Source organism: Miniopterus schreibersii (assembly GCF_964146895.1).
Source record: "Miniopterus schreibersii genome assembly, chromosome: 16".
Lineage (NCBI taxonomy): Eukaryota > Metazoa > Chordata > Mammalia > Chiroptera > Miniopteridae > Miniopterus > Miniopterus schreibersii.
This window is the reverse complement of record NC_138116.1, coordinates 2,048,900-2,072,862: the sequence shown is the minus strand read 5'-3', so window position 1 is coordinate 2,072,862 and position 23,963 is coordinate 2,048,900. Positions and strand designations below refer to the sequence as shown.

General features: G+C 64.1%; 1 protein-coding gene across 2 annotated transcripts in view; it reads right to left on the bottom strand.

Moving 5' to 3' along the window:
- Positions 1 to 22,451, bottom strand: part of DNAH17 (dynein axonemal heavy chain 17) — a gene marked incomplete at its 5' end in the record, with an annotated part of 77,347 nt that extends 54,896 nt beyond the window's left edge. Inside the window, 23 exons of one of the 2 annotated variants that reach the window (XM_081161181.1) lie at positions 394 to 480; positions 569 to 685; positions 1,247 to 1,469; positions 2,075 to 2,244; positions 3,378 to 3,632; positions 4,486 to 4,668; positions 5,614 to 5,757; positions 6,588 to 6,728; positions 8,312 to 8,415; positions 9,334 to 9,442; positions 10,587 to 10,733; positions 11,817 to 12,012; positions 12,630 to 12,895; positions 14,670 to 14,786; positions 15,541 to 15,708; positions 17,218 to 17,307; positions 17,442 to 17,594; positions 18,311 to 18,436; positions 18,610 to 18,695; positions 18,938 to 19,037; positions 19,288 to 19,480; positions 20,235 to 20,428; positions 22,107 to 22,451. In XM_081161181.1, the coding sequence (XP_081017307.1) occupies positions 394 to 480; positions 569 to 685; positions 1,247 to 1,469; positions 2,075 to 2,244; positions 3,378 to 3,632; positions 4,486 to 4,668; positions 5,614 to 5,757; positions 6,588 to 6,728; positions 8,312 to 8,415; positions 9,334 to 9,442; positions 10,587 to 10,733; positions 11,817 to 12,012; positions 12,630 to 12,895; positions 14,670 to 14,786; positions 15,541 to 15,708; positions 17,218 to 17,307; positions 17,442 to 17,594; positions 18,311 to 18,436; positions 18,610 to 18,695; positions 18,938 to 19,037; positions 19,288 to 19,480; positions 20,235 to 20,428; positions 22,107 to 22,451 (3,714 nt within the window). The remainder of the gene's footprint in view (positions 1 to 393; positions 481 to 568; positions 686 to 1,246; positions 1,470 to 2,074; positions 2,245 to 3,377; positions 3,633 to 4,485; positions 4,669 to 5,613; positions 5,758 to 6,587; positions 6,729 to 8,311; positions 8,416 to 9,333; positions 9,443 to 10,586; positions 10,734 to 11,816; positions 12,013 to 12,629; positions 12,896 to 14,669; positions 14,787 to 15,540; positions 15,709 to 17,217; positions 17,308 to 17,441; positions 17,595 to 18,310; positions 18,437 to 18,609; positions 18,696 to 18,937; positions 19,038 to 19,287; positions 19,481 to 20,234; positions 20,429 to 22,106) is intronic. The other variant, XM_081161182.1, reaches the window with a different exon arrangement.
- Positions 22,452 to 23,963: the final 1,512 nt, after the last annotated feature.

Here is a 23,963-nt window from a genome sequence, read left to right as displayed (position 1 = left end):
GTGCTGGAGCAGAAGCGCCGGCAGTGCCCAGCGTGCTCCCGGGGCTCCCTGCCGGCCCTGAGGGGCCCGTGGGGCCCGACCGTGAGTGGGGGCCAGGTCTCGGGCCGTGGAGCTTGCGAGGCGGACGCTGACCATGGACGTCACAGTGGGGACAGAGAAGGGCAAGGGTGAGGCTTGGCCATGGGCTGCAGGTGGTGGGCCAGGGGCAGGAAGGTACCAGGGGGCAGGAAGCTGCTGAACGTGAGGGCGGCTGGGGCCCAGGAGGCACAGCGCGGGGGGCGGGTGTGAGCCGCGGGCTGCAGCGGAGGCCAGTCCCACGGGGCGTTTCTGGGCTCGCGGGAACGACGGCCGGAGGAGAGAAGGGGCGCCCGGCTCCGCCTCGGGCACCGTTACCTTGCTCAGGGACTGGTAGGGCTCGGGGTCGCTGAAGGCGAACGGGGCCTCCTGCCTGAACTTCTCCCTGAACTCGTACTGCTTGAGCTGCGGGCGGACACGGGGGTCAGGCACCTGCTGCCCGCGGCAGCCCCGCCCCCCCGCGGCGGGCGCACCCCCTGCCCCGGCCGCGCACCTCGAACTGCTGGCACTTCCTCCTGAGGATGTTGACCTCGTTGGCCTGCAGGGGAGCCACGTTCTGCTTCACCTGGAAGGCCAGCTTCTTGGTGTTGGTCCACTGCTCCGGCAGCTCCTAGGCGGGCGAAGGCCGGGGGGGCGTCCCGTGATTACAGACCCGCGTGGGGAGCACAGAGTCCCCCGGGCCCCCAGCCTCCCGGGCGCCTCTGCAGGGCTGCACCTCCATGGCCAGGCCAGGCGGTGGCAGCCTTGTGTTTCTGGTACCCAGGGGAGCTGAATCCGCATCTATGTGTGCACGTGTGTGCGTGCGTGTGCATGCTGTGTGTACCTGCATCTATGTGTGCACGTGTGTGCGTGCGTGTGCATGCTGTGTGTACCTGCATCTATGTGTGCACGTGTGTGTGTGCGTGTGCTGTGTACCTGCATCTATGTGTGCATGTGTGTGTGTGTGTGCTGTGTGTACCTGCATCTATGTGTGCACGTGTGCGTGTGTGTGCGTGTGCTGTGTGTACCTGCATCTATGTGTGCACGTGTGTGCGTGCGTGTGCTGTGTGCCGGCGTGGTCCTGAGCAGTGTCATCCTGTGTCTCCAGGAGGAGGCTGGCCGTCTCCTCCAGCCACGGGAAGGGTCCCGGCCGTCCTCTCTCCCCTGGACACGGCCGCCCGGCCCCGCCTACCTGCAGCTTCACGTATATCTCCTCTGGCATCTCCTCCCCGTAGGTCTTGAGCAGCTCGATGGTCTGCTTCAGGGGCTCGAACATGGTGTCGGTGGCGGCCTGTCTCTCCTTCACCCGCATCAGGTGCCCCATCACGCCCACGAGGCCGTCATAATCCCCTTCCTTGATGGGCGCCCTGAGGCCCTCCTTGGCGACTTTCATGAAGGCTTCCAGGTCACTGAGGCTACGGGACAAGCAAACTGCCTGTGACAGAGGCCACCTCCCCGGGGGCGGGCTGTGGCCATCCGAGGCGGTGGGCTGGGGGGGGCTCCCCCCGGGAAGGCAGAGCCGGGGTCCATCTCAGGACACCTGCTATTTCCCCACCCGCACGGCCCCCCACGCCTCACCAGCGCCCCTCAAGCTGATCGGCAAATCCCAGGGTGAGGCCGCGTCTCGGAGGGCCTTTGCTGCCTCCCCAGTGGCACTGAGCTGGGTCACACTCTCTCGGGATCCCGCCCGTCCCTGTAGCTGCACCGTCCCTGGTGCCTTTGTCACCGGTCAGGACTCCCTGCCACACTCGCCTGAGCGGAGGGTGTCCTCACGCCTGGCACCCAGATGCCGCGAGTGCGCAGTGAGCAGGCGCAGGCCAAGAGGCGGAGGCCCCCTGGCAGCCAGGGGACCCTGCCGCTGGCGCCACCCTGGGGAGGGGGGGCTGGCCTCTCAGCTGGAACTCCACCCCCGTCTGCCCCAGAGAAGGCGCCGGACGACACCACGCACTTCCCCGGACGGTCGCCTGCAACGGGCCCGCCTGCCCCCCGGCTCCCCCAGGCGGCGGCAGGGCGCACCCACCTGGTGATGACGTGGTTGCTTAGGTGGCGCTTGAACATGAAGCTCCAGCGCTTGATGGTGTTGAGCAAGGCCTGCTTGAAGGGCCGGCAGTCACACTGCAGCCAGCCGCTGAACACCTGGGTGTTCTCGCACCGCGACACCTCCTCGTAGAGCCTCTCGTAGGAGTCGATCTGGGGGACACAGCCGGCTCGCCACGGGGCCGGGCCACCCCGCCAGCTGTCCTCCCCCGGCACCCCCGCCCCAGGGCCTGGCCTCGCACCGCTCAGGGGAGCCCGTCCGAGGGGCTCCCCAGGACGAGCAGGGTCGCCCGGCCCTCCTCAGGCCGCCCTCCCCGCTGAGGCTCTTGAGCGCCGCCCGCTGGCCCTGCCTTGTGCCGCACAGCGCGCCCACCTGGGCGCCCGCCTGCCTGCTCCCCGGGTGCCCTTCCCTCTCGCTGGGCCTCGGGAAACAGGTGCAGGCTCCCGTGTTAACTGTGTTTTCTTATTTTTTTTTACTCCAGCCTCTGGGGCCTCACTCGCCCGCGAGGAGCCCCCACCTCCACCCAGCGACAGCGCCCCAGGGAGCCGTCTTTCCCGTACAGACTGACCCACCCAGAGCCCACCCGCCTGCATCAGGCTCTCACGCTCCGGGCGCCGTCCCCGTCCTACGCCCCCCCCACCCGGGCCGAGTGTCAGAGCACTCGGGGGCGTCCCCCTGTCCTACGCCCCCCCACCCGGGCCGAGTGTCAGAGCACTCGGGGGCCGTCCCCCTGTCCTACGCCCCCCCCACCCGGCCGAGTGTCAGAGCACTCGGGGGCCGTCCCCCTGTCCTATGCGCCCCCCCACCCGGGCCGAGGGTCAGAGCACTCGGGGGCGTCCCCCTGTCCTATGCGCCCCCCCACCCGGGCCGAGGGTCAGAGCACTCGGGGGCGTCCCCCTGTCCTACGCCCCCCCACCCGGGCCGAGGGTCAGAGCACTCGGGGGCCGTCCCTCGCCCCGGGGTCCACGGCACTGATTCAAACCAGCCACCCCCAGGCCCGCGTGCCTGCCTCACTCGTTCCTTCCCATGGAAACCACAGCATGGCCTCCCCCCCACTTTCTTGCTCCGTTGCCTGCTGACCGACCCCGGTGCTCCCCCCTCGTGGCCCTTCGGGGAGCGGCGCCCCCTCCTCTTGGGAACCCTGAGTCGCAGACTCTTACGGCGGCAGCCGCCTCCTGCTCCGCCGGCCTCAGCCGTAACGCCGGGTCCGGAGGCAAACCCCGCGCCCCTCCCCGGGGAACGGGGGGTTCGGAGGCGAGGGAGCCAGGGGCGGGCGCCCAGGCACCTGCTGCTGGAACCGTGTGAGGGTGGGCGGCGTCCTGGAGGCCACGTCTTCGGTCCGGGCGTCCACGTCCTCCTGGGTCACCGTGCGGCCGTAGGCGAGGAAGTTCTTCATGGACTCCTGGAGGTCGTCCACCCAGAGGTAGGAGTACCTCTCGAAGGAGTCCTGGAACTCCTCCGCCTCCTTCATGGCGCCGACCACCAGGTTGGACATCTCCTCCCGCATCTGCATGAGGTCCCGCGTGTCCTCCAGGTCCGCCTGCAAGAGGCAGGGGAGACGCCGCCCGTGAGCCCGCGGCCGAGGCCAGACGGCGCAGGAGGGAGCCCCGCGGCCTCCGCTGTCTCCCGCCACCCCCGCCCACCCCATCCCGCCTCCCAGGAGAGCAGCCTGACCGCCGAGAGGGCCCCCGCAGAGAGACCGGGCGTTTTGTTTGTTTAAATGAACGAAATCATATTGTAAACAGGGTCCTCGGCTCCGTCAACACTTGACAACATGTCACGAGCATCCTCCCGGCCCGGGCTCATTTCTGCGGCTCCCCCGGGTGCCTTTGCGAGGATGGGCCAGAGCCTATCCAGCGAGTCCCGTCTGGCGGGCATTTCGGCCATTTCCAATTTTTGTTTTACTGTCCCACAAACGAGGCTTTGACAGACGCCCCCCTCGGAGGGGAGCCCAGTTTCCGGCGCCTGTCACGCCCCCGGAATCTGATCTGACCGCGTTTACTGTCGGCCAGGGTCTGACGGTATTGAGAGTGGACGGCCGTGGGAGCGGGCGGAGGCACACGTGTGGCAAAGGGCCTGGGTGTGGAGAGAACCGTCGCAGTGCTGACGTCACAGGAGGGAGAGAAACAGCCCGGGAGGGGCCCGGGCACACCCTGGGCATCCGAGGGGCGTGGGCAGGGGCCGGGGAATGGAGCCCGGCCACTCCGGGGGAAGGGCAGGGCTTGGGGGGTGGGGAGAGAAGTCCCCCCCGCAGTCCGGGGGCACCTGTCACATCCCGAACCACTGGCCCGTAAAATGTAAGTAACCAGGCTCCGCTGAGCTGGAAGGCGGCTCCGAACCGGGAGAGCAGCAGGGAAAGCGGGGAAAGCGGGGGGCGGAGGCGCCCGACCCACCTTGTAGTTGAGCCTGCCCTTGGCCAGGCGGGGGATGAGCTTGGCGGTGTTGTAGATGTCGTTGATGAGGCTCTCCATCAGCGCCAGGAAGCCCCGGTCGTCGCCCACCTCCAGGGACGGGCTGAAGGCCAGCCCGTCCTCACCCAGCTCCATGTGGACCTCGAACAGCGGCGCGACCGTCTCCTGCAATGGGCCGCGGGGGGGTCAGCGCCTCGCCCTCGGAGGAACCGTTCTCAGCGCCAGGAGGGTCGCTGCCCGGCTCCCACGGGCCGGGGCCACTCGGGAGGCCACGCTTCTCCGTGGTCCCTGCCGCCGGGCGGGAGGGCCAGCAGCCGGCTGGAGTAGCCCCGGGCAGGGCCGGGCAGCGACCGGAAGGGAAGGCCAGCGACCGACGGTCCCGGTTCAAAGCCCGTAGCTGCTCCTTACTCGCTGTGTGGCCGTGGCCGCCCGGTTTCCCCAGATATATATAAAATGATAAAAAGCATTTTACGGAACAGACAGCTGTCCCCATCTCTTTGGGTTACTGTGAGGACTGAACTAGTCAAGAACGTGTAAGCCGCGCACAGGGGTGGCTGGCTGGCTTCTCAGGGCCGGCGGCCACGGCCACGGCCACGGCGCGTGGTGGGTCACAGCCCGGTGGGACGAGCCCTCACGTGCATGGCAGGGTCCCGTTTAGAAAGCACGTGCACAGGTAACCCTGCCTGTTCCCAGAGCCACCCCCTCATGAGCCTGCGGAGCTGAGGGTGCCACCTCATTGCCAGGTGACAGGAGGGCGTCCCCCTGACCCTCCCAGGTCGACAGGAGGCGGCGGCAGAGGTCCCTGCCTTCCCTCACCTGGCAGCAAAGCGGGCGACTCTCAGATCTGCCAGGTGGGAGGGGACCGGATGAGCCGAGAGCCTGGAACCGAGGAGGGCCTGGGCGCAGGACTTGCCATTTTAAAACAGGGTCGAGTGGAGTGGGTGGCCCTGGCAGCTTCTCATAACCCTGTTTACTTGTAACGGGACAGCTATTCTCTCTCCAGGAAACTAACCTACCGATTCCAACGTAAACTTTGTATTTACAAAACCACATTTATAACACATACGTATTCTCTCACACAGCCCCGCTCGTCTTCTGCGTATAACTTACGTCCAGAACCATGTTGTTGATCAGGTAACTGAGAGACTTGCGGATGAAACTGTCAAATTCGTCCAAGACCATGCTGTCGATGTACAGGACGTATTCTTTCCAGGGCTGGGTGGCCGTGTTCGCTCTGAACAGCTCCGCGTTTTCCTGCCAACAGGCCCCGCAGTCGGCCGTCTCGCCGGCCCCCGACTCCCTCCCTCCCCAGTCAATGTTCACGGTGACCCGGGGCCGCCTGTCTGTCCCCACGCCCCCGACACGCCGCGCCTCTCGCCTTTTCCAGGCCTGGGCGGAGCGCCACCTTCCAGACACAAGCTGGAGGAAAGTGCGAGGAGCCCCGGGGGTCAGACCAGGCGGAGCCCCGGGGGTGCCAGGCCGCCGGCCAGCGGGGACGCCCCACAGGCCCTGAGACTGTTGGCGGGCGGGAGGGCCCCACGCTGCGGGCAGCGGGGCAGGCTCTGGTGTGACACGTGATCCCCACCTAGCGTGTTGGCCCCGACACGCCGGACACGCGCGCTCAGCGAGCCCCACTTTCCCCGGGCTGCTGGCGCCCCTCCTGGTCACCGGGGCCTCACACGGAGCTCGCCCCGCAGCAGCTGGCCCCAGAGGAACAAGCTCGGGGACCTTGTAAGAAGATGTCCCTTGTCTGCACCCACTTTGTGCAGGGTAGTGCTGGCCTGAGCACCAAAGGGTCGCGGGTTCAATTCCCTGTCAAGGGCAGTGCCTGGGTTGCAGGTTCGATCCCGGCCCCAGCTGGGGTGCATGCGGGAGGCAGGCAATCAATGCGTCTCTCCCGCATCGATGTTCCTCTCCCTCCCTCTCTCCCGCATCCTCAGGCGAAAATTAACAACCACAAAAAGTCTCTGGGGTTAAAGAGCGTAGATTCCGGGACCGCTGGAGTGGCTGTTGAGGGACCTCTAGCCACCCCCACCCCCGGCCCACGAAGGGCAAGCGGCCCCCAGGCCCCCGGGGCTCCGTACCGTGACCATGGCCTGGATTTTGATGCCGGCCTCCTTCACGGCCGTGTAGCGCTTGTTGAGGTTGACCAGCCTCCCGTCCAGGTCCAGCAGGGCCTCCTTCTTGTTGTCCTTCCTTTCAAACATGGGGTTGGCTGACCAGTCCTGGGGGACAACCGGGAGTGAGGCGGGCGCCCGGGGAGGTGTTCCGGGCCTGCCCTCCGCGGCAAACGCCCCTGTCCCCGCTGACGTCCGCGAGGACGAGGGGCCGCCGAGGACGCGGGCCGGAGAGCCCCCGTGCCGGAACCTGCTCCGGGTCTCGGAGGACGGCCGCGGCCTCCCTTGTCCGGGAGGCTCCCCCCAACCCCCAGGCCACGTGAGACACGCTCCAGCAGGTCCAGCCGTCCCTGCGCCACCCGTGGCCCCAGCGCAACCGGGAGGGCTCAGCTCGCCCCTCCCTCCTCTGCCAGGATTTGGTCTCTACTTGGACCTGCTCCGAATTATATAAACTTCAGGTCCAGGGGGGCTGACTCAAATCATTTCTTTTCCGATGAGTTTCCTCATGGAGCCAGGGGGTCCGACCCACTGTCTTTGTTTTTGGTCGTCAGTTGTTAGACAGGGTCTCGTGCGGCGGGCACAAGGCTGGGAGAGCCCGTGTCCTCCCAGACGCCCCTTCTGCACCTGAATGTGAGCATGCCGGCCCCCCCCCCAGTGCCCAGCACGTCACTTCACCGTCGCCCCTTCTGAACGTCTGTAGAGTCGTGGCTGTGGCTGTGGCTGTGGCTGTGGCTGTGGCAGAGCCGTGAGGTCGGCGTGGTTCTCAGTGTGACGGGCCCAGGCTGCTCTTCCTGGAACTGGGGTTGGTGTGGCCCCTCCAGGGTTTGTGTGAAATGCTTGTGTCCCTCCCAGATTCACAGGTCGGGGTCCCCATGGGGTGGTATCTGGAGGTGGGGCCTTTGAGAGGCGACTAGATTTAGATGAGGTCACAAGGGTGGAGCCCCCAGGGTGGGATCAGTGGCCTTATGAGGAAAAGCAGAGAGCCCTGGCTGGTGTGGCTCAGTGGGTTGGGCCAAGTTCTGTGCACCAAGAAGTTGCCGTTTGGTTCCCAGGCGGGGCACATGCCAGGTTGCAGGCTCCATCCCCAGTAGGGGGCGTGCAGGAGGCAGCCGGCCGGTGTTTCACTCTCCCATCGACGTTTCCCTCTCCTCTCTCTCTCTCTCCCTTCCTCTCTCTCTAAAAATCAATAAAAAAAATCTTTAAAAAGAAAAAAAGTAAAGGAAGGGAGAGTAGGTCTCTCGCCCTCTATCTCTGTCTCCCTCCCCCGTCTCCGCCCCTGTCCCACGCGAGGACGTGGTGGGAAGGTGGCCTCTACAAGCCGGGCAGAGAGCCTGCAGCTGAACCGGATCCGCTGGCACCTTGACCTTGGGCTCCTGGTCTGCAGACCACCCTTGCTGTTCAGATGCAGGGGGAGAGCCGAGTTAGGACACAGCCCCAAACCCAACAACCTCGGAGACCGGGGCCCATGGGGCCACGATGAGAGATGCGGCGGCCAGGTCGGGAGCCGCACGTGGGGCGGCTCAGAGTTCCGGGGGGTGCATGTGGGACGGTGACTTGGTAGAGAAGGTGCGGGGCTGAAGAAGCGCGGCACGGGGGCCCCGGGTGGCGGCCCAAGCCCGGACGGTTCCCGCTGCCCCCGGCACTTTCCTCAGAGTCTCTGGGACCCAACTCCCCGGCCCTGCTCCGCTCACCTTCATGACCTGGGAAATGGCCTCTATGTTTTGCTTGGCTTTCTGAATCCTGTTCTGCAGGTTGTGCAGAATTTCCCGCATCTCCTGGATGTATTCAAATACACCTAAGACAGAAGCGGAGAGGAACCTCAGCGATGGACCAGTCAGCAGGAGGAAACCTCCCCGTGGGCCTGCTTGACGGCCCTTGGAAAACTCATCGACTCCTCGGGAGCGCTAAGCAGAAGCCACTGAGAGGTCCCCGAAAGGCCACGCTGGGGGACAGGGCCCGCGGTGCCTCTGAAAGCAGCACCTCCCTGTCCCCAGACAGGCGGAACGGTCATTCCACCCGGCACTGCAGGCCCCTGAGGTGAAGGACCCCCCATGCCGGGCCCTGGGCCACGGCACAGTGCTGGGGACTTGAGCAGCCTGGACCCCAACGGCTGGAAAGAGACGCGTTCTTGGGCAGAAACGAAAGGAATCATACGACGCCCTTGCCCAAGATAAGCCCCAGTGGACCCTGGTTCAGACAAGTGGACAGTCCTGCCTTCTTGTTTAGATAGTGGAGGCAGAATAGGGGGGCAGAGGGCTGGAAAGAGGGCAGAAGGGGAGCAGGGAGGTCTTGATGGACGGGGTGCCCACCCAGCATGGGTCCTGGGGACGAGGGGAGTCAGGGGGCCTGGTCCAGGGGTGGTGGGGGAACAGAGGAAGGGGAGTCCTGAGTACGTTTCTTTCTACGTCTCCGACACCTGCCCTGAGCCGGCTGCCATGGGCATGGGCTCTGCCATCCGCTGTGCCTGCCCTGTGGGGAGCCACCATAAGCCCGGCCTCTAGCAAGTCCAGCTGTGAAACTGTGAGGTCCTCAGGGGTCCCCAAGGAGCCTCCACCAGGTCCCACAGGCTGTTTGGGGGCTGGGCGAGCAGGGGCCACTATCCTTTGGCCAAACACACAGCCCCGTTGCAGTCCCAGCGGACCCAGGGGCCCGGAGGCAGAGGCGGCCGGCCCCTCCAAGTCTAACCCAGGGGACAGGCACGGGGCCGCGGTACCTTGGCCGTTCCAGAACAGCGTGGTTTCGGCGCTCCATAATTTGACGTCGATTGCTTCCAGCTCTGCCTTTATGAGCGGGAACTCCACGTCCATCACCGTGGTCTTTATCTGCGGAACAAACAAGACCGTCTCGGGGCCTTCGCTCCAAACCCACCCCGACTCCCAGCGGTCTCACGGCGAGGGCGCTGACCCAGACCAAACCCACTACGATTAGCGTCACTTGACAGGGAATTATAGGGCCATCGGATTTGGGGAGATTTCACCTTTGAAAATTAATCACCGAGGGTTCATGTATATACCTAACGCTTCATTACCCACGTTATGGGGTAGAAAGGGAAGAAAATATGATCAGACAAAAAACAGCGAGCATATAATCCAAAACTTTATTGGACTTAGAATCACGCAAAGAAAGAGAGACGGACATGGGTCACTGGGCATTTCTGGGCTCAGACCCTCTCCTTGGTCCCACGTCTAAGGCTCCACCTTTGGTTGCCCCGGGGGCATCGGCGTTCACAATAGTATCGGCTCTATATGGTCTCGAGGCAGCGCTATCCTGCTCTCGGACATTAATTTACTGCTTGAAAACCTCCACTCATGGAAGAGAAAGAAAGGGGGCGCTCGTGACCTTCTCTCTAAATTATTCCTTTAAAGAACAAGCCCGCTGAGCTCCCATCCCGCAACAGTCTGGCTTCTATGTAACTTTTCCAGGTCACCCATCCCGCAACAGTCTGGTTTCTATGTAACCTTTCAAGGTCACCCATCCCGCAACAGTCTGGCTTCTATGTAACCTTTCAAGGTCACCCATCCAGCAACAGTCTGGCTTCTATGTAACCTTTCAAGGTCACCCATCCCGCAACAGTCTGGCTTCTATGTAACCTTTCAAGGTCACCCATCCAGCAACAGTCTGGCTTCTATGTAACTTTTCCAGGTCACCTGCACCCTTACCAGCGAGGCGTGGACACCGAATTAAAACCGTGTATGGGGGGGCGGCCGATTCGCCTCTCAGAATCCTTCTTTACATACATTTGGGACTTTCAATGGTCCCCGACTCCCCACCCCATCCCGCTAATGCCTTCAAGCGTTTTCAGACGGGGAACTGGTCGGAAAGGTGGGCAGGGGCGGAGACATCCAGCGTGTGAGCCACGGTGAGCGGAAACCGGGCCAGCAGAGGACAGCGCAGGGGGAGGCGCAAAGCAAGGCAGCGAGACGCGGCGCCAGCGGCGGGCTCGGCCCCCTCGCCGCGCCCGCTCACCTCGTTGTACCAGCCCACGATGAGCTCCAGGTTGCCCACGAACTTCCGGAAGGTCTCGTACTGAGAGAACAGCTTCTCGGCACTGTCTGGGATGGCTTTTTGTTGCTGGAAGTTCAAGTACTTGACCTCTCTCAGCACTGCCACCAACTAAGGCCAACAGAGACCACAGAGCCCGTCGGGGGGTGGCCTCCGCGGGGCGGCACGTAGCAGCACAGGGAGGGCCTGTCCCCGACGCCTCTACCGTCTGGGGCTGGAGCTGGAGGCGGCGTGTGCGGGGTGGGGCTGCTGGCCGGTCGGGGCAGCCTCACCCACTGACCGGGCAGTGTGGGTGGACAGGTCATCCAGCTTCCCCGCCCGGGGCGTTTGGAGGGAGACCAGAACCCCACCTGGCCCCTCCTTGGGACCTAACCTTCTGTCCGTCTCCTCCTACCTGCCACCACCCAGGAGGTCGGGTCAGTAACACACCCCATCCCCCAGAGCTGCCATCCTCACTGCTGGTCCAGGGCCGTCCCGTCAAGGCCCCAGTGACCTGTGTCGCTGAACCCACCGGTCACTTCACAGGCCTCGTCTCCCGGGACCTTGCAGCAGCTGGCCACCCCTTCCCTGGACACCAGATGCTCCTAGTCACCACCATCAGCCTCTTCCGACGCTTTTGAGATTTGCATGTTGGGGAGCTGCAGCGCGTGGTCCCCCCATCTCCTCTCCCCTTGGTGACCCCCCAACATCACAGCTTTGAGAAGCATGTGGACTATTCCTGCACTTACGTCCCGACCCAGACCTGCCTCCTGACCCTGGGCTCCTGTATCCACCTGCCTCCTTAGCATCTCCATTCGGGTGTCTTGTGGGCACCAATGTAGCCAAGACAGAGCAGCCGGTGCCACCCTCCAGCAGCTGTCTCCACCTGCGGTTCCGGCTGACCCAGTCCCACCCTCTGGCCGCCAGCCCACCGTCGCCGGCTGATTCCTCTCCTCCTCACGGATCCATTTCCAAGGGCCTGAAATCTCACTGGCTCTGTGATCAAAACCCAGTCGGCCCTCACGCCTTCTCTGCGGCCACTCGCTCCAGACCGGCAGCCTCTCATCGTCTCTCCTGGGTTCTAACGGGGGTGCCCCCTTCAACCTATTCACCTCACAGCGCCTGGAGGGACCCTTGAAAATACGGCCCCGCTCGAAACCCGGCCGTGGTCTCAGAACAAAAGCCCAGCGCCCCCCAGGCACAGGGGACACCCACCGCCTTGCTGAAGTTGACCCGGATGAGGTTGGTGGCCGGGTCCCGCTGGATGAGGGGCTGGCCCAGGTTGAAGCGGCAGTCGGCGTCCACCCCCGACACCCACTGCAGGTAGATCCTCTCGCGGTAGCTCCTCAGCAGCTCCATCATCTCGTCGTATTTCTGGTAGATAAGCTTGGCCTCCACACTGGACATGACCCTGGAGTCAGAGTCAGGCGGAGGGGTGAGGCGCGGGGCACCTGCCAGGGGTGTGACGCGCCATCTCCTCGGGGCTCCGGTGGCAAGATCCCCGGCAGCAGTGGCCCCACGTGGCCGGGGCTTGATTCAAAGCTGCCAGCTGCCCCAATGTTCTCCGTCCCTTCTGATATCAGACCGATGGGAGGAAGCCAAATAGGCTCCCCCTGGGCGGTCTCCCAGGACGTCCCTCTTCCAGGCCCCAGTCGGGCTCACCTGCGCCCTCCCAGGTTCTGCTGGGAACCCTCCCATTCCTCTGCCTGCCTTCAGGTCAATGCCAAACGCAGGCGACAGCGGCCACCTCCCTGCCACCACAAGCACTGAGCAAGCGGCCTGGGCCTGTTCTCACGAGGGGGTCTCTGTGGATTTCCACCTGACCGTCCGTCAGGGGGGAGGGCAGGCGGATTCCTCCTGACCACCCATGTGGAGAAGGCACCCAGAGGTGGGGACGCACACAGGCCTTTTCCGGGAAGCTTGTGCCTGAAAAGATGAGGCTCGGCCGGTAGGAGGCGTGGGGCTGCCTCGCGGTTTTCCCAGCATCACCCCCCACCCCAGGGCGGCCCGGCTGCTCCCCCGACTCACGGGTGCTCGATGTGCTTCAGGTGCCGCATGGGCACCTCCAGCCGCTCCTGCAGCTCCAGGCTCCACTTGAGCTGCCCGGCCACGGGGGGCATGTTCTTGTGGATTGGCGGGATGTTCCCGTCCGCGGAGGCCGCGATCTGGGCGTCGTACAGGATCTTGGTGTTGTCCAGCTCGGCGTCGAACAGCTCCAGCATGACCGAGTAGCGGGGCACCACCTCGGTGAGAATCAGCGGCCGCTCCAGGAGGCCCCCAAACATGTACAGGAGCTGGGGGGGAACAGGAGGCGGGCCTCAGGGAGCCTCCCCACCGCCCGCCCGGGCCCGGCCCCGAGGAGACCCGCACCAGCCCTGCGGCGGCTGACATGATGCTCCCGCTCCAGCCAAGCGCCAGGAGGGAGAAATACACGTCCTGCCAAGGCAGAGACGCCTTCTCTGCTCAGCCCCTGGCTGGGCGACGCCTCCAGGAGTCTTGTGATGACGTGTGCCGGGTCCCAGGATACTGGGCTTATAAACCCGCAGCACACGCCAGGTCCACGGTCCGGGGAAATGTATTCCAGGCCCAGGAGAAACAGGGTTTGGGCGAGGAAGAGCCGAACAGTTAAAAAAATACGATTTAAAAACTATAAAACCGCCCGGCAGGCGTGGCTCAGTGGTTGAGCATCGACCTCTGAACCGGGAGGTCACGGTTCGATTCCGGGTCAGGGCACAGGCCTGGGGTGCAGGCTCCTCGATCCCCAGCGGGGGGCGTGCGGGAGGCAGCCGGTCAGTGACTCTCGTCACTGATGTTTCTCTCTCTCCCTCCCTCTCCCTTCCTCTCTCTGAAGTCAATAAAAACATACCAAACAGACAGACAAGCACTGTAAGAATAGCTGGGACACTGCAACTGCGCAGCCAGGATGTCCTCTCACAGCCAGGCAGAGAAATAGAGGCCGAGTCGCAAAAATTACTCCCCCTAGGAAGGCACTCGCCCTCAAGGATGGGCCCAGGCAAGAAAACACACCCCCCCGGGGAAGTTTGCTCTACTGGGAACAAACAAGGGCCGTGGGGAAAGGGGAACCGGGAGGGAGGGCGCCGAGCTCACGCTGCGCGGGGTCCCCAAACGGCGGCGCTCACCCAGCGCTGGGTGTGAGCTCGCACCTGGGTGAGCGGAGCGTCCCGGGGCTGTGGTAGCAAAGTGCCAGCAACGGGGCAGCCTAAACATGACCTTTTGGGTGGCCACAGGGAAAGGGGGAGCGATTTGCAGGTCCCCCCAAAGCCACCTGGAGCGGCCACGACCCCTGGGAAGTAACCGAACCTCTGATGTTCTCCTGGGGCCGCTCCTTCCTGCAATTACCCCCGGGGGGGAGGGGGCCTGAGACAGGAGGTCGCCAGGGTCTTTTTTTTTTTTTTTTAAGTGGACATGTGACGGTTAGAAAATACAAGCTCCCCTGGCTGCTTCGCGCCCCCCCCCCCCCCGACATTTTCCCCTCTCCCTGTGCTCGTGGCCTCCTTTTCATATTCACAGATTCTTTTGGCTGATGGCGTCTGGGAAGGAAGCTAATTTCATTTTCTGCCAGGAGGAGATGAAGTGGAAAATTGCTCTAGAACTTTCTCTGCTGTGCGCGAATTACCGACGGTGAGAAACAACCCGGAGGCAGCTTGGGAACAGGCAGGGGACGGTGGGCAGGGGAGGGAGGGGACCCCGGGGCCCATCCTAACCAGGGGGCTGGGCTGTCAGAGGTTCTTAGGCGGAGAAAGGAGCAGATGGAGCTGGGGGGGATCCCAGTTTCCCTTCGCTTTTTTTTTTTGCTTTTCCGTCTGGCGCGCATGTAAAGGTAACGTTTAGAAGGTGACTTTTCCTTCTGCAGCACAAAAGCGGGTTTCGGCCGCCGTGGGAGAGGGCGTGGCACAGGAGAAAGCCGGGGGGCAGAGCAGGTGTGTCGGGGAGCTGAGCTCCCTGGGGGGGCGGCTTCTACCCCGAAGGTGCCCGAGCCAGTCCCCCTGACCTGCCTCCGCCCTCAGCGGGCCAGGTTCTCCGCCGCAGCGCCCCTGCCCCGGGTACCTTCGCACAGGACTCGATGGAGTTGCTCTCGTCGAAGGCCTGGCAGAAGATCGAGGCCAGCCTCCTATCCAGGTCTTGAATTTTGGTCTCAAAGTCAGCGTAATCGTCATTGAAATTCTAAAAGGGAATTAAAACGTCAACCTCTTTTATTAAAAAATATGTTTTGCCCTGGCCGGTGTGGCTCCGTGGTTAGAGCGTCGGCCACGGACTTGAAGGGGTCCTGGGTTCGGTTCTGAACAAGGGCATGTACCTCGGCTGCAGGCTCGATGCCCGGCCTGGGCCCCAGCTGGGTCACGTGCAAGAGGTAACCAATCCGTGTCTCTCTCTCTCACGGATGTTTCTCTCTCTCTCCCTCCTTCCCTTCCACTCTCTCTGAAAAAGCAATGGAAAAAATACCCTCCGGTAGGGATAAAAAAATAAAATAAAATAATAAAAATAGATGTTTTTATTAATTTTAGAGAGAGAGGAAGGGAGAGAGAAAGAAACATCATTGTGAGGGAGAAACATTGCACGTCCCCTACTAGGGATCGAGCCCACGACCTGGGCCTGTGCCCTGACCTGGAGTCAAACCAGCGACCTTGACCTTTTGGTACATGGAGGGTGCTCAGCCAACTGAGCCACACGGGCCAGGGCAAAACATCAGCCTCTTCGCTCGCATGCAACGCAGGGGCGGTGCTCACCCTAAACCAGCCCCTCTCCTGCCGGCAGGACTCTGGTGACGTCCCAGCTGAGCATGCGCCCTGCCTGGGACCTCTCCACGCGCAGTTTTCGTGACATCTTTCAGTGTTGGGATCGTCCGCCCGCACGCCCCTCCGTGGGCCTCCCGCCCCCTGGGGCCTCCGTCATCGCTCCAGCCCAGGCCCCAACCCACCAAATCTCCGGGGTCCAAGGGGTCGTATTTGCAGTCAGCAAAGACCTTCACCAGCTCGAAGACCTCCTCGTGGATCTGCGTGACCAGGCTTCCCAGGATGTTGCCCCGCACTCCCCCCACCTCGATCTTCTCCAGCTTCAGAAACTCGATCGCCGTTTTATAAAGGTCCTGGTGGAGCAAGAAGCCAGGACGCCAATCGGTCCGTGTTCATAACCACACTCAACGGCTCAGCCACGAATCCAGCTCTGGGACCAGCGGAGGAGCCGGGGAGCAAGCGGGATACCCCAGGGCCACGTGACCAAGGGGGGCTCAGTGTATTTGGGCAAATGCTCTCTGAAGTCATTTCTGGAACTTGGAGAGAGGGCGAAGGAAGGGTTCTATGAACTGTCTCCGAGTCCTGACCACGGAGGAGGTGGTGATGCTGGGTCCTTTCCTGACCTTACACCGGCCGGAACAACCACACAGTACGGGCCCTGCTTCCTCGCCTCGGAAGGAAGCGGTTTCTGAGGCTCTTGCTAAGCTTCAGATTCTCTGCTTCCTGGGGAGACCACCCCACACTCTGAGCCCGTCCCTGGGGGGATCTGAGAGGACACCCTCACATACGACGCCCGATGGGCGCCCCCGTAAATTCTACTTTCTCTGAGGTGCCGCTCACCCCTCTTCTCTAGAACCCCCCACTCTCCGCCCGTGCTCCTGGTTTTGACGTTTAATCACACCCATTAATTAGCGCTTCTGCGCGTGGCTCTTATTTTCTGATCGAGGCCCCAAAGCCTCCCTGAGGGCCACGAGCGGAATCTGACGCAGGCAGATGACGCGAAAGGTGCTCAGCTCAGTTCCCGAGGCCGAACCAAGGTGGGTGCTGGTCCCCAACATGCACGAGCTGCGTCGAGCGACCACCAGAGCAAACCCAGTGAAAGCCATGCTTGGCCATGCCCTGGGCTTTCGGGCTCTTCCCCGGGAGGAGGAGACACGGGGCTGCAGCCCACGGGCGGGGGGTGGACAGCAAGACCGCCTCTCTCACCCCCAGGGCCCCTCTGTTCCGCAATCTCCACCCTGGCCCAGAATCGGCGATGTAGGACCAGCAGCTACATGGCCAGAGCCTGACTGGGCCCCGCAAGTCCTCCGGGCACGAAGACACCCCCCGTGGCTGAGACCCCGACAGGCCCTCCCGAGGCCACTGCCGATGGCGCCCATCACATAACCGACCCCCAGTGGTTCGAGGGTGGCTTCTCCCCTTTTCACGAGGTGCCGAACATGTTCACAAAGTTTAAAACCCCCACACAGTTTAAAAACACAAGGCAACACCTCCTCACCCTCCACGTCTCACCTCTGGCCCTCAGAGGAAACCACCCTGAACCGCTGTCACCTGCTTCCGTTTTCATTTAAGGTCCTCATCGGCGCTGACTTAATCCCGCTGGCCCTGTCCCCTCGGTCTCCAGGCCTCCTGACCGGTCAGTCCCTGCATCATTTAGCCGCTGCTCCAAGGCAGGAGGCAGGAGCCGCGGGCGGAGCCACCAACGGGCCCCTTTGGCTCCTGGCTCACGGCCGGGCACGCAGGAGGCCGGCCCGAGGCTCCGTTTCCCCACGACACCGGTGGGAGTGGGTGGCAGACGCGGCTACACCCCGGCGAGGGCGGCCTGGGACGCGCAGGGAAGGTGGGCCCGACTTCCCCTTTACCTCAATGGTCTGGATGCGATGGAAGAAAGAGTTTATTCTGGAAAACGCAAGGGAGGATGGGAATTCCCAAGGCACCGGCTCCTTGCCCTCCTGGGAGAGGGGAGAGGGGAGGGGGCTGAGCCGGTGCCCACGTCACTCTCCTGCCTTCCGCCGCGGTGCCCGCGTCAACCCCACCTCGCTAACGCCCCGCCGGGTTCCGCCAGCCGGGCTGGGCCGGGCCGCACCTTGAAGAAAAGCTTCATGTTTGCGCAGCAGAAGTCGTAGGTGCGGTACAGGCCCTTCAGGACGGCCACGGACAGCGAGATCCCGTTCAGCACCTCCTCGATCTCGCCCTGCAGGCCTTTCAGCACCTCCTCGGGGCCCAGGAAGGTCCGGGTCTGGGTCGAAGAGAAGACATCGCACAGCTCTGGCGGGCTGCGTGGGGCCGCGTGGGGCCGCGTGGGCCGCGTGGGCCGCGTGGGCCACGTGGGCCGCGTCTGGGCGCACTGCCGTGGGCTGTCAGGCCCGTGAGAAACCCGCCGCCATGGGCCCCGCGACCTGCTTCTCAGGACACAACCCGTCTGCCCGGTGCCGGGGGCTCTTCAGGAGCCTGAGCGGCTTCCCTCCCCGGGCCCTCCTCCCCCGCGAAGGCTCACAGGTGACTAGGACTCTGGGGGTGAGCCCGGGACACCCTGCTACGGGCTGCAGGGCTCTGGGCTGCAGTGCCCTTAGGGGCCTGCAGACAGGGCTGAGAGCATGATCTTAGTGCCCCCGGGCAGCCCGGCTGGCTAGTGGTGCTCGTGAGGAGGAGGAAAGGGAACCTGTGTTGAGGGAGACAGGAGCCAGCTCAGTGCAGGGCCACAGGAGCCCACAAAGCCCCGGCCAAGCCCCCCCTTTCCTCCCTCTGACAGAGCTGGGGGTCCGGCTGGCACAGCCCAGGTCTCGGGAGAGCTCTGGGGGGCCACCTAGAAGCTCCAATTTAGCCCATGGCCTGAACACCCCTGTGCCAAGCTCTGCGTGTCTCTCACCCGCCGGGGAGGCCGGGCGGGGAAGCCTGGAGTGGAAGGGGGAGGGGACCGGCGGGGAGGGGGCGCGGGCGGCCGGCCAGGGCTACCATCTCAATGATCTGGTTGCAGAACTCCTGCAAGATGACAATGACCCTGGAGGGCGTGTTGTAGTGCTTGGAGGTGGCCCAGATGAAGCCGATGGTGTACAGCACCTTGGCGATGAAGGTCGGGAGCTGCGGGGACATGGTGGGCGCCCTGTCGCGAGGTCTCAGCTCCCTCAGCCCCAAGGCTCCAGGAGGAGACCCCAGTGTGGAGGGAGAGGCGCCTGGTCACAGCCAGCTCCTGCTCCCTAGGACTCGAGCCCCCCCGCGCCCCCCGCCAAGCGGCCTTTCTCCCACGAACATACGCTGGTGAAGTCCGCCTGCTCCATCTCCTCCAGCAGGACCCGCAGAGGCTTCAGGTGCAGGACAATGTCGTTGGCTTCCTTCAGCCCTGCCGGAACAAGGCCAAGGTCAAGGTCAAGGTCAAGTGCGTGTCCAAAGGGAGCCAACACACCGGGCCGCCTCCACTGGGCAGGGTGTCAGGGAGACCTGCTCCCTCAAAACACAGGCGCTGCCTTAGAAGGTGGGGCCAGGAAGTCGCTCATGGGGGAGCTGGCCCACCCCCCGGGGTTGGTGACCTGCCCCAGGCCCTCCCAGGAGGCACCGGCAGCTTCCTCGGGGCTCCCCCCCCACCTTCAGTGACATTCAGGTACACGGTCTGCAGGGCCGGCCAGTAGCAGCTTTTGGCTTTTTCCAGGATCTCAACTATTTTGTTTACTTTGGGCCTGTTTAGCTGAGAAGGGGGACAGAAGGAGACAGGATTTTCAGTAGAAACCCGCAGACCCCGCACCTGTGGCCTGACCCTGCAGCAGGGGGGGAGCTGAGGCACGAACTCGGGCGAGCAGGGTCCCCCCAGGGCTCCCGGGGGCCCAGCACAGAGAGGCCGAGGGCTCGTGAATTCGCCTGGTGCCCGGTGGGCACGTGGGCCGTCTGGCCGCCCAGCAGCTGGGCGCCCGGGCGCCACGGTGGGCGACAGGTGTCACCTGGTCGTGGATGCACTGCAGGTTCATCAGCCGGGCGTCCCAGAACTCAAACTCGACCCGGGGCAGCGGGTGCAGCCCATCCAGCAGCACCTGGGCCGAGTCTTTGCTCAGCACGTCCCTGATCTGGTGGGACCAGTCGATGATTATGGTTTCGATGGCATGCAGCAGCGAGTTGTCCAGGGAGGACGGCAGCCTGCAAGGCAGGGGGGGCGATGCTTCCGGCCCCCGGGACGGGTTCCAGCAGCCCTGCCCCCACCCCCGAGGCCTCCAGCCGGCAGGCCCTGGGCACCCACCAGCAGCCCCGCGTCTCCTCGCCCCATGTCCCCGGGCCCCTCCTCACAGCCAGCCGGGGAGGCTGGAGGATCCCCCAAACCTCCCCGGCGACGAGAGACCCTGAGCACATGGTGGGCGCAGTTAGAGACGTCGGCTCCCCCATCCCCCGAAAGGGAATATAATGTCCAGGATGGGCCCTCTTGGCAGTTCTGGGGTCACACGGGGCACATACTGGGGCTCAGTGGCCCACGGAGGAACGGCCCACGCGGTGAGTCCCCGAGCAGCCGCCCTCTGACGTGAGCCAATGGAACAGGCCACCACCCTGCACGGCGCCCAGAGCCTCGCGCCACGGGCACCTGCCGTGGTGGCCGGTCGTGTGCGTGTGGGGGTGCCCGGGACGTCACAGCCCCACCTGCTGAAAAGGAAAATCCCTTCCACGCCCCTCGGTGCCCCGAGCACCCACGTCCTACAGCGGGCGTCCCCTTTCCCGGCTGGGTGGCGCGGGACAGTGACATCCCGTGCGTGCCGTGTGACGCCTGGACCGGTCCCCGTGCGTGGTAGGGGGCCTCAGTGCCCCGTCCCATCCCGCCCTTGTGCCTTCAACCCCGGACCCGATGCCACCGTCGGGTCCTTGCGTCCCCGGCGTCGAGGCCGGTCCCCGGGCGGGCCCCTACCTCTCCATGGACTCCAGCGTGCCGTCCAGGCTCCCCAGGTGCTCGGGGATCGGCAGCAGAGTCTTGCCCCTGACCTTGCCGCCCATCACGAACATCTCATTCTTGAGCTTGTGCACCTGCCTCACCAGGTCTTCCGCGACCACGTGGGGCCACCCGACGATGTTCTCAGCCTGGTTTAACAGGGAGTAGAGGACCTGGAAGGAAACGGTCGGTCCGCGTCCCGCCTGTGCCTTCCCCGGGCCCGAGGCGCCGGGAGGAACTGCGAGCCCGCCTGCGGGGCCCGGAGCCTGGGGAAACCGAGTCCCGTCCCGTGCCGGGGCGGGGCCGGCGTTTAGACCAAGGACCACGGCCCAGCTCCCCGTGTCTCTAGTGCGGAGCCATCTCCTCGGAGGAAGACTCGGCTCCTGCAACAACTTTCTGAGCTGCCAGGAGTGCCGTGCTGGGCTAGATCGTGTCCCCCAAATCCATATGCTGAAGTCCCAACCCCAGCACCCCCGGATGTGACTGTGTTTGGAGAAAAGGTCTCTAAAGATGTGATTAGGTTGCAATGAGGTCACAAGGGTGGGCTCCGATCCCATATGACTGGCGTCCGCAGGAGGAGAGGCGATCGGGACACAGACACACACGGGGGGACAACTGTGGGAGGACGGGGGGGACGCTGCCTGTGAGCCACAGAGAGAAGCCCCCGCCGACGCCTGACCCAGGGACCGTGGCGGCCGAGCAGGTGAATACAGATGCCCGGGGGCTTCAGTTTGGGCGGCCGGGCGCCTCATTCAGACGCGAGGGAAGCTGGCCGGGGTCTGGAGCTCCACAGGGCGGGGGTGCGAGCCCCCATTTCACAGACCCGGACAGCGATGACTAGAAAAGCTACGTCACCTCGTAGCGCGGGCGGTCGGACTGCCCGCGTGGGCCGCACCCGCGGTGCCTGTGAGAGCCACGCGGGGAGCAGACAGGACAGCGCGGGGACCCGTCAAACAGCACCGTTTCCCCCTTTCTTCACTCAACGCCTCGGAATCGGGGAACCTCACCGACCGGCACCCGCTCGGCCCCCTCCTGCGGCCGTAGGAACGGACTCTACCCAGCACGTAGGTGCAGGGGTTCTGATGGTATCGAGAGACCAAGGCGAGTCCGGCCTGCGTGGCTCAGGGGTTGAGCGTCGACCTATGAACCAGGAGCCACGCACGGTTCGGTTCCCGGGCGGGGCGCCTGCCCGGCTTGAGGCTCCGTCCCCAGCGGGGGGCGTGCAGGAGGCAGCCGACCAGTGACCCTCATCTTTGATGTTTCCGTCTCTCTCTCGCTCCCTCTCCCTCCCTCTCTCTGAAATCAATAAAATAACATCTTTTTTAAAAAGAGAGGGCGATACCCTGGCCAGTTTGGCTCAGTGGTTAGAGCATCGGCCAGTGCCCTGAAGGGTCCCGGGTTCGATTCCGGCCAAGGGCACGCAGCTCAGTCCTTGGCCCCGGGTCGGGGCCTGTGCAGGAGGCAACCCGTCGATGTGTGTCTCACGTCGATGTTTCTCTCTCTCCCTCTCTCCCCCAATTCCACTCTGTGAAAAGCAAAGGGGAAACATCTCCTCGGGTTTGGGTTATAAAAAAAAGGGGTGGCGGGGCGAGGACAAGGTGAGGGCCGGGCCTCTGGGCCTTCGGGTGCCCAGCAGCACCTGGGGTCTGGCTGGAGTGCAGGTCTGTCTCAGCCGCCGGGGGACAGGGCCCGACCGCCCACGTTCTAACCAGCTCCCAGGCCACGCCGGCGGCCCCCGCGCCACCCTGTGGGCAGCGGGGCTCTAGGCCAATCGCTGAGGGCACAAGGACCCGAGGCCGCTCCCCCCGAGCCCTCGGCCCCCGCCCAGGGCCGCCGCCCCGAGGCACCCACCTCCTCCACCACCGCGATCAGCTGGTCCACAGGCGTGGGGCTGATGTCCCCGTAGAGCAGGTTCTCCTTGTAGTTTTCCTTGGTGATGGCCACGGGCTTCTTCTTGATGAAATAAACCCCCTTGGACTTGAGGGACGCGGGGAAGCCCAGGCAGGGCAGGATCATGCCGGCCTGGTTGAGCGTCAGCACCAGCACGGAGACGTCCGTCTTGTCGAAGAACTCCAGGAAGAGCGCCAGGTGGTCCTCCGCCCCCATCAGCTTGCCCCACTTGTCTGCCTTGAACTTGAGGATGACAGAAGCCACTTGCTCCAAATACTCAAACCTGACGTCCAGGGTTTTCGCCATCCTGACGATTTCTCACACCGCGGTCATCTGTCAAAGGGACAGACGCACGGATGGACATGCGTCCGGGGCTGTGCACCGCCGGCCCCACCAATCGTGGGAACCCTTCGAAGCCCTGCTCTAACCCAGCGAGGACCAAAGGGCTCACGGTGAACGTTTCCGGGGGGGGGGGCTGGGGCCGGGGGTTCCCCTTTTCCAGGTGCGGGAATGGGACGCTGGGGAGTTGGCAACGCCTCTGGAATTTAAGGAAGCCTTTTGCGGTTTCTGATTTCACAGATCTGGGTTTTTACAAAATCAACTTTTTGTCTAAAAATGGCATCAGAAAGGGGTCCCTCCAGAGTCACACTGTAGATGGCTTGAGAGGCCCTGCTGTCCCCCCAAATCTCTCCCAGCCAGCCGGTCTTATCTCAAACTCCCATCTGGCCGTGTCTGGGTGAAGGTGAGGGGGTCCCAGTTAACAGTCCTGCCTCATGTGAGGCCTCTGGAGGGGCACAGGGGCAGCTTCTCGGGAGGTGGCTCTACGCTGGGCCCTCAGGACCAGTCAGGAGAAGCCTGGGTTGGGGCTTCGGAGAGAAGGGGGGCGGAGGCAGGCGGGGGCGGGGGACAGGGGAGACCCGCGTCCAGGAAGGGGCCGGGCTCAGACCCCTCACCGGCTCCAAGCGGGAGCAGAGCCACTTGAGGGTGGGTGACGGGTCCCCTGCCCGCCAGGGCCTGGGTGCCACCCCCGCCTCAGCCGAGGGCCACTCACCAGCCGGGGCACACGCGGCCGCAGGGCCAGCAGGGGAACTGACGGGCAGCTCCTCCCGGGCCAGTGAAGGAAATGGCTCCCTCCCCTCGAACGGCTCCAACTGCCACAGAACACCTGCGGGCCCCCTCGGCACCTGGGCTTCTAGAACCTTCTCCGCCGGCCCGAGCGGCCGGGCGGCAGAGCAAGGGGCAGCCCTCCGCCGCCGGCCACAGCGGGAGGGCCCCGGACGGTGACGCCGCTCAGCTCGGTCCCTGAGCTGGAGCCTCAGGCCGCTCGGCGGAGTCACTCACCTACTGGGACTGAGCCGTCCTGCCCCTTCTGGACGCGGTCGTTTTTATGATTTCGCCCCCCCGCCCCCCGCGGTCTTGGCTACAACGCGTCGTCTGCTTTTCCCGCAGAGGTGAGTGGACAGCGTAACGCGTCTGACCTGTCCCAGCTTCCCAGCCAGTCGCACCTGAGGCCCCGCCAAGCAAAGGACACAGAGAAGGACCCACGCTGTCTGTCTGTCTGTCTTTTTAAATCCTCACCTGAGGATATTGTTCCCATTGCTTTTTCAGAGACGGTGGAAGGGAGAGAGAAACATCCATGCGTGAGACACATCGATGGGTTGCCTCCCGCATGTGCCCCGACTGGGGCCGGGGATCGAGCCCTTGGCCAGAGTCAAACCCGGACGCTTCGGGCCGCAGGCCGGCGCTCTAGCCACTGAGCCAAACTGGCCAGGGCGGGGCCCACGTTTTCTAGGTGGCCCAGCAACCTTTCCACGTGAA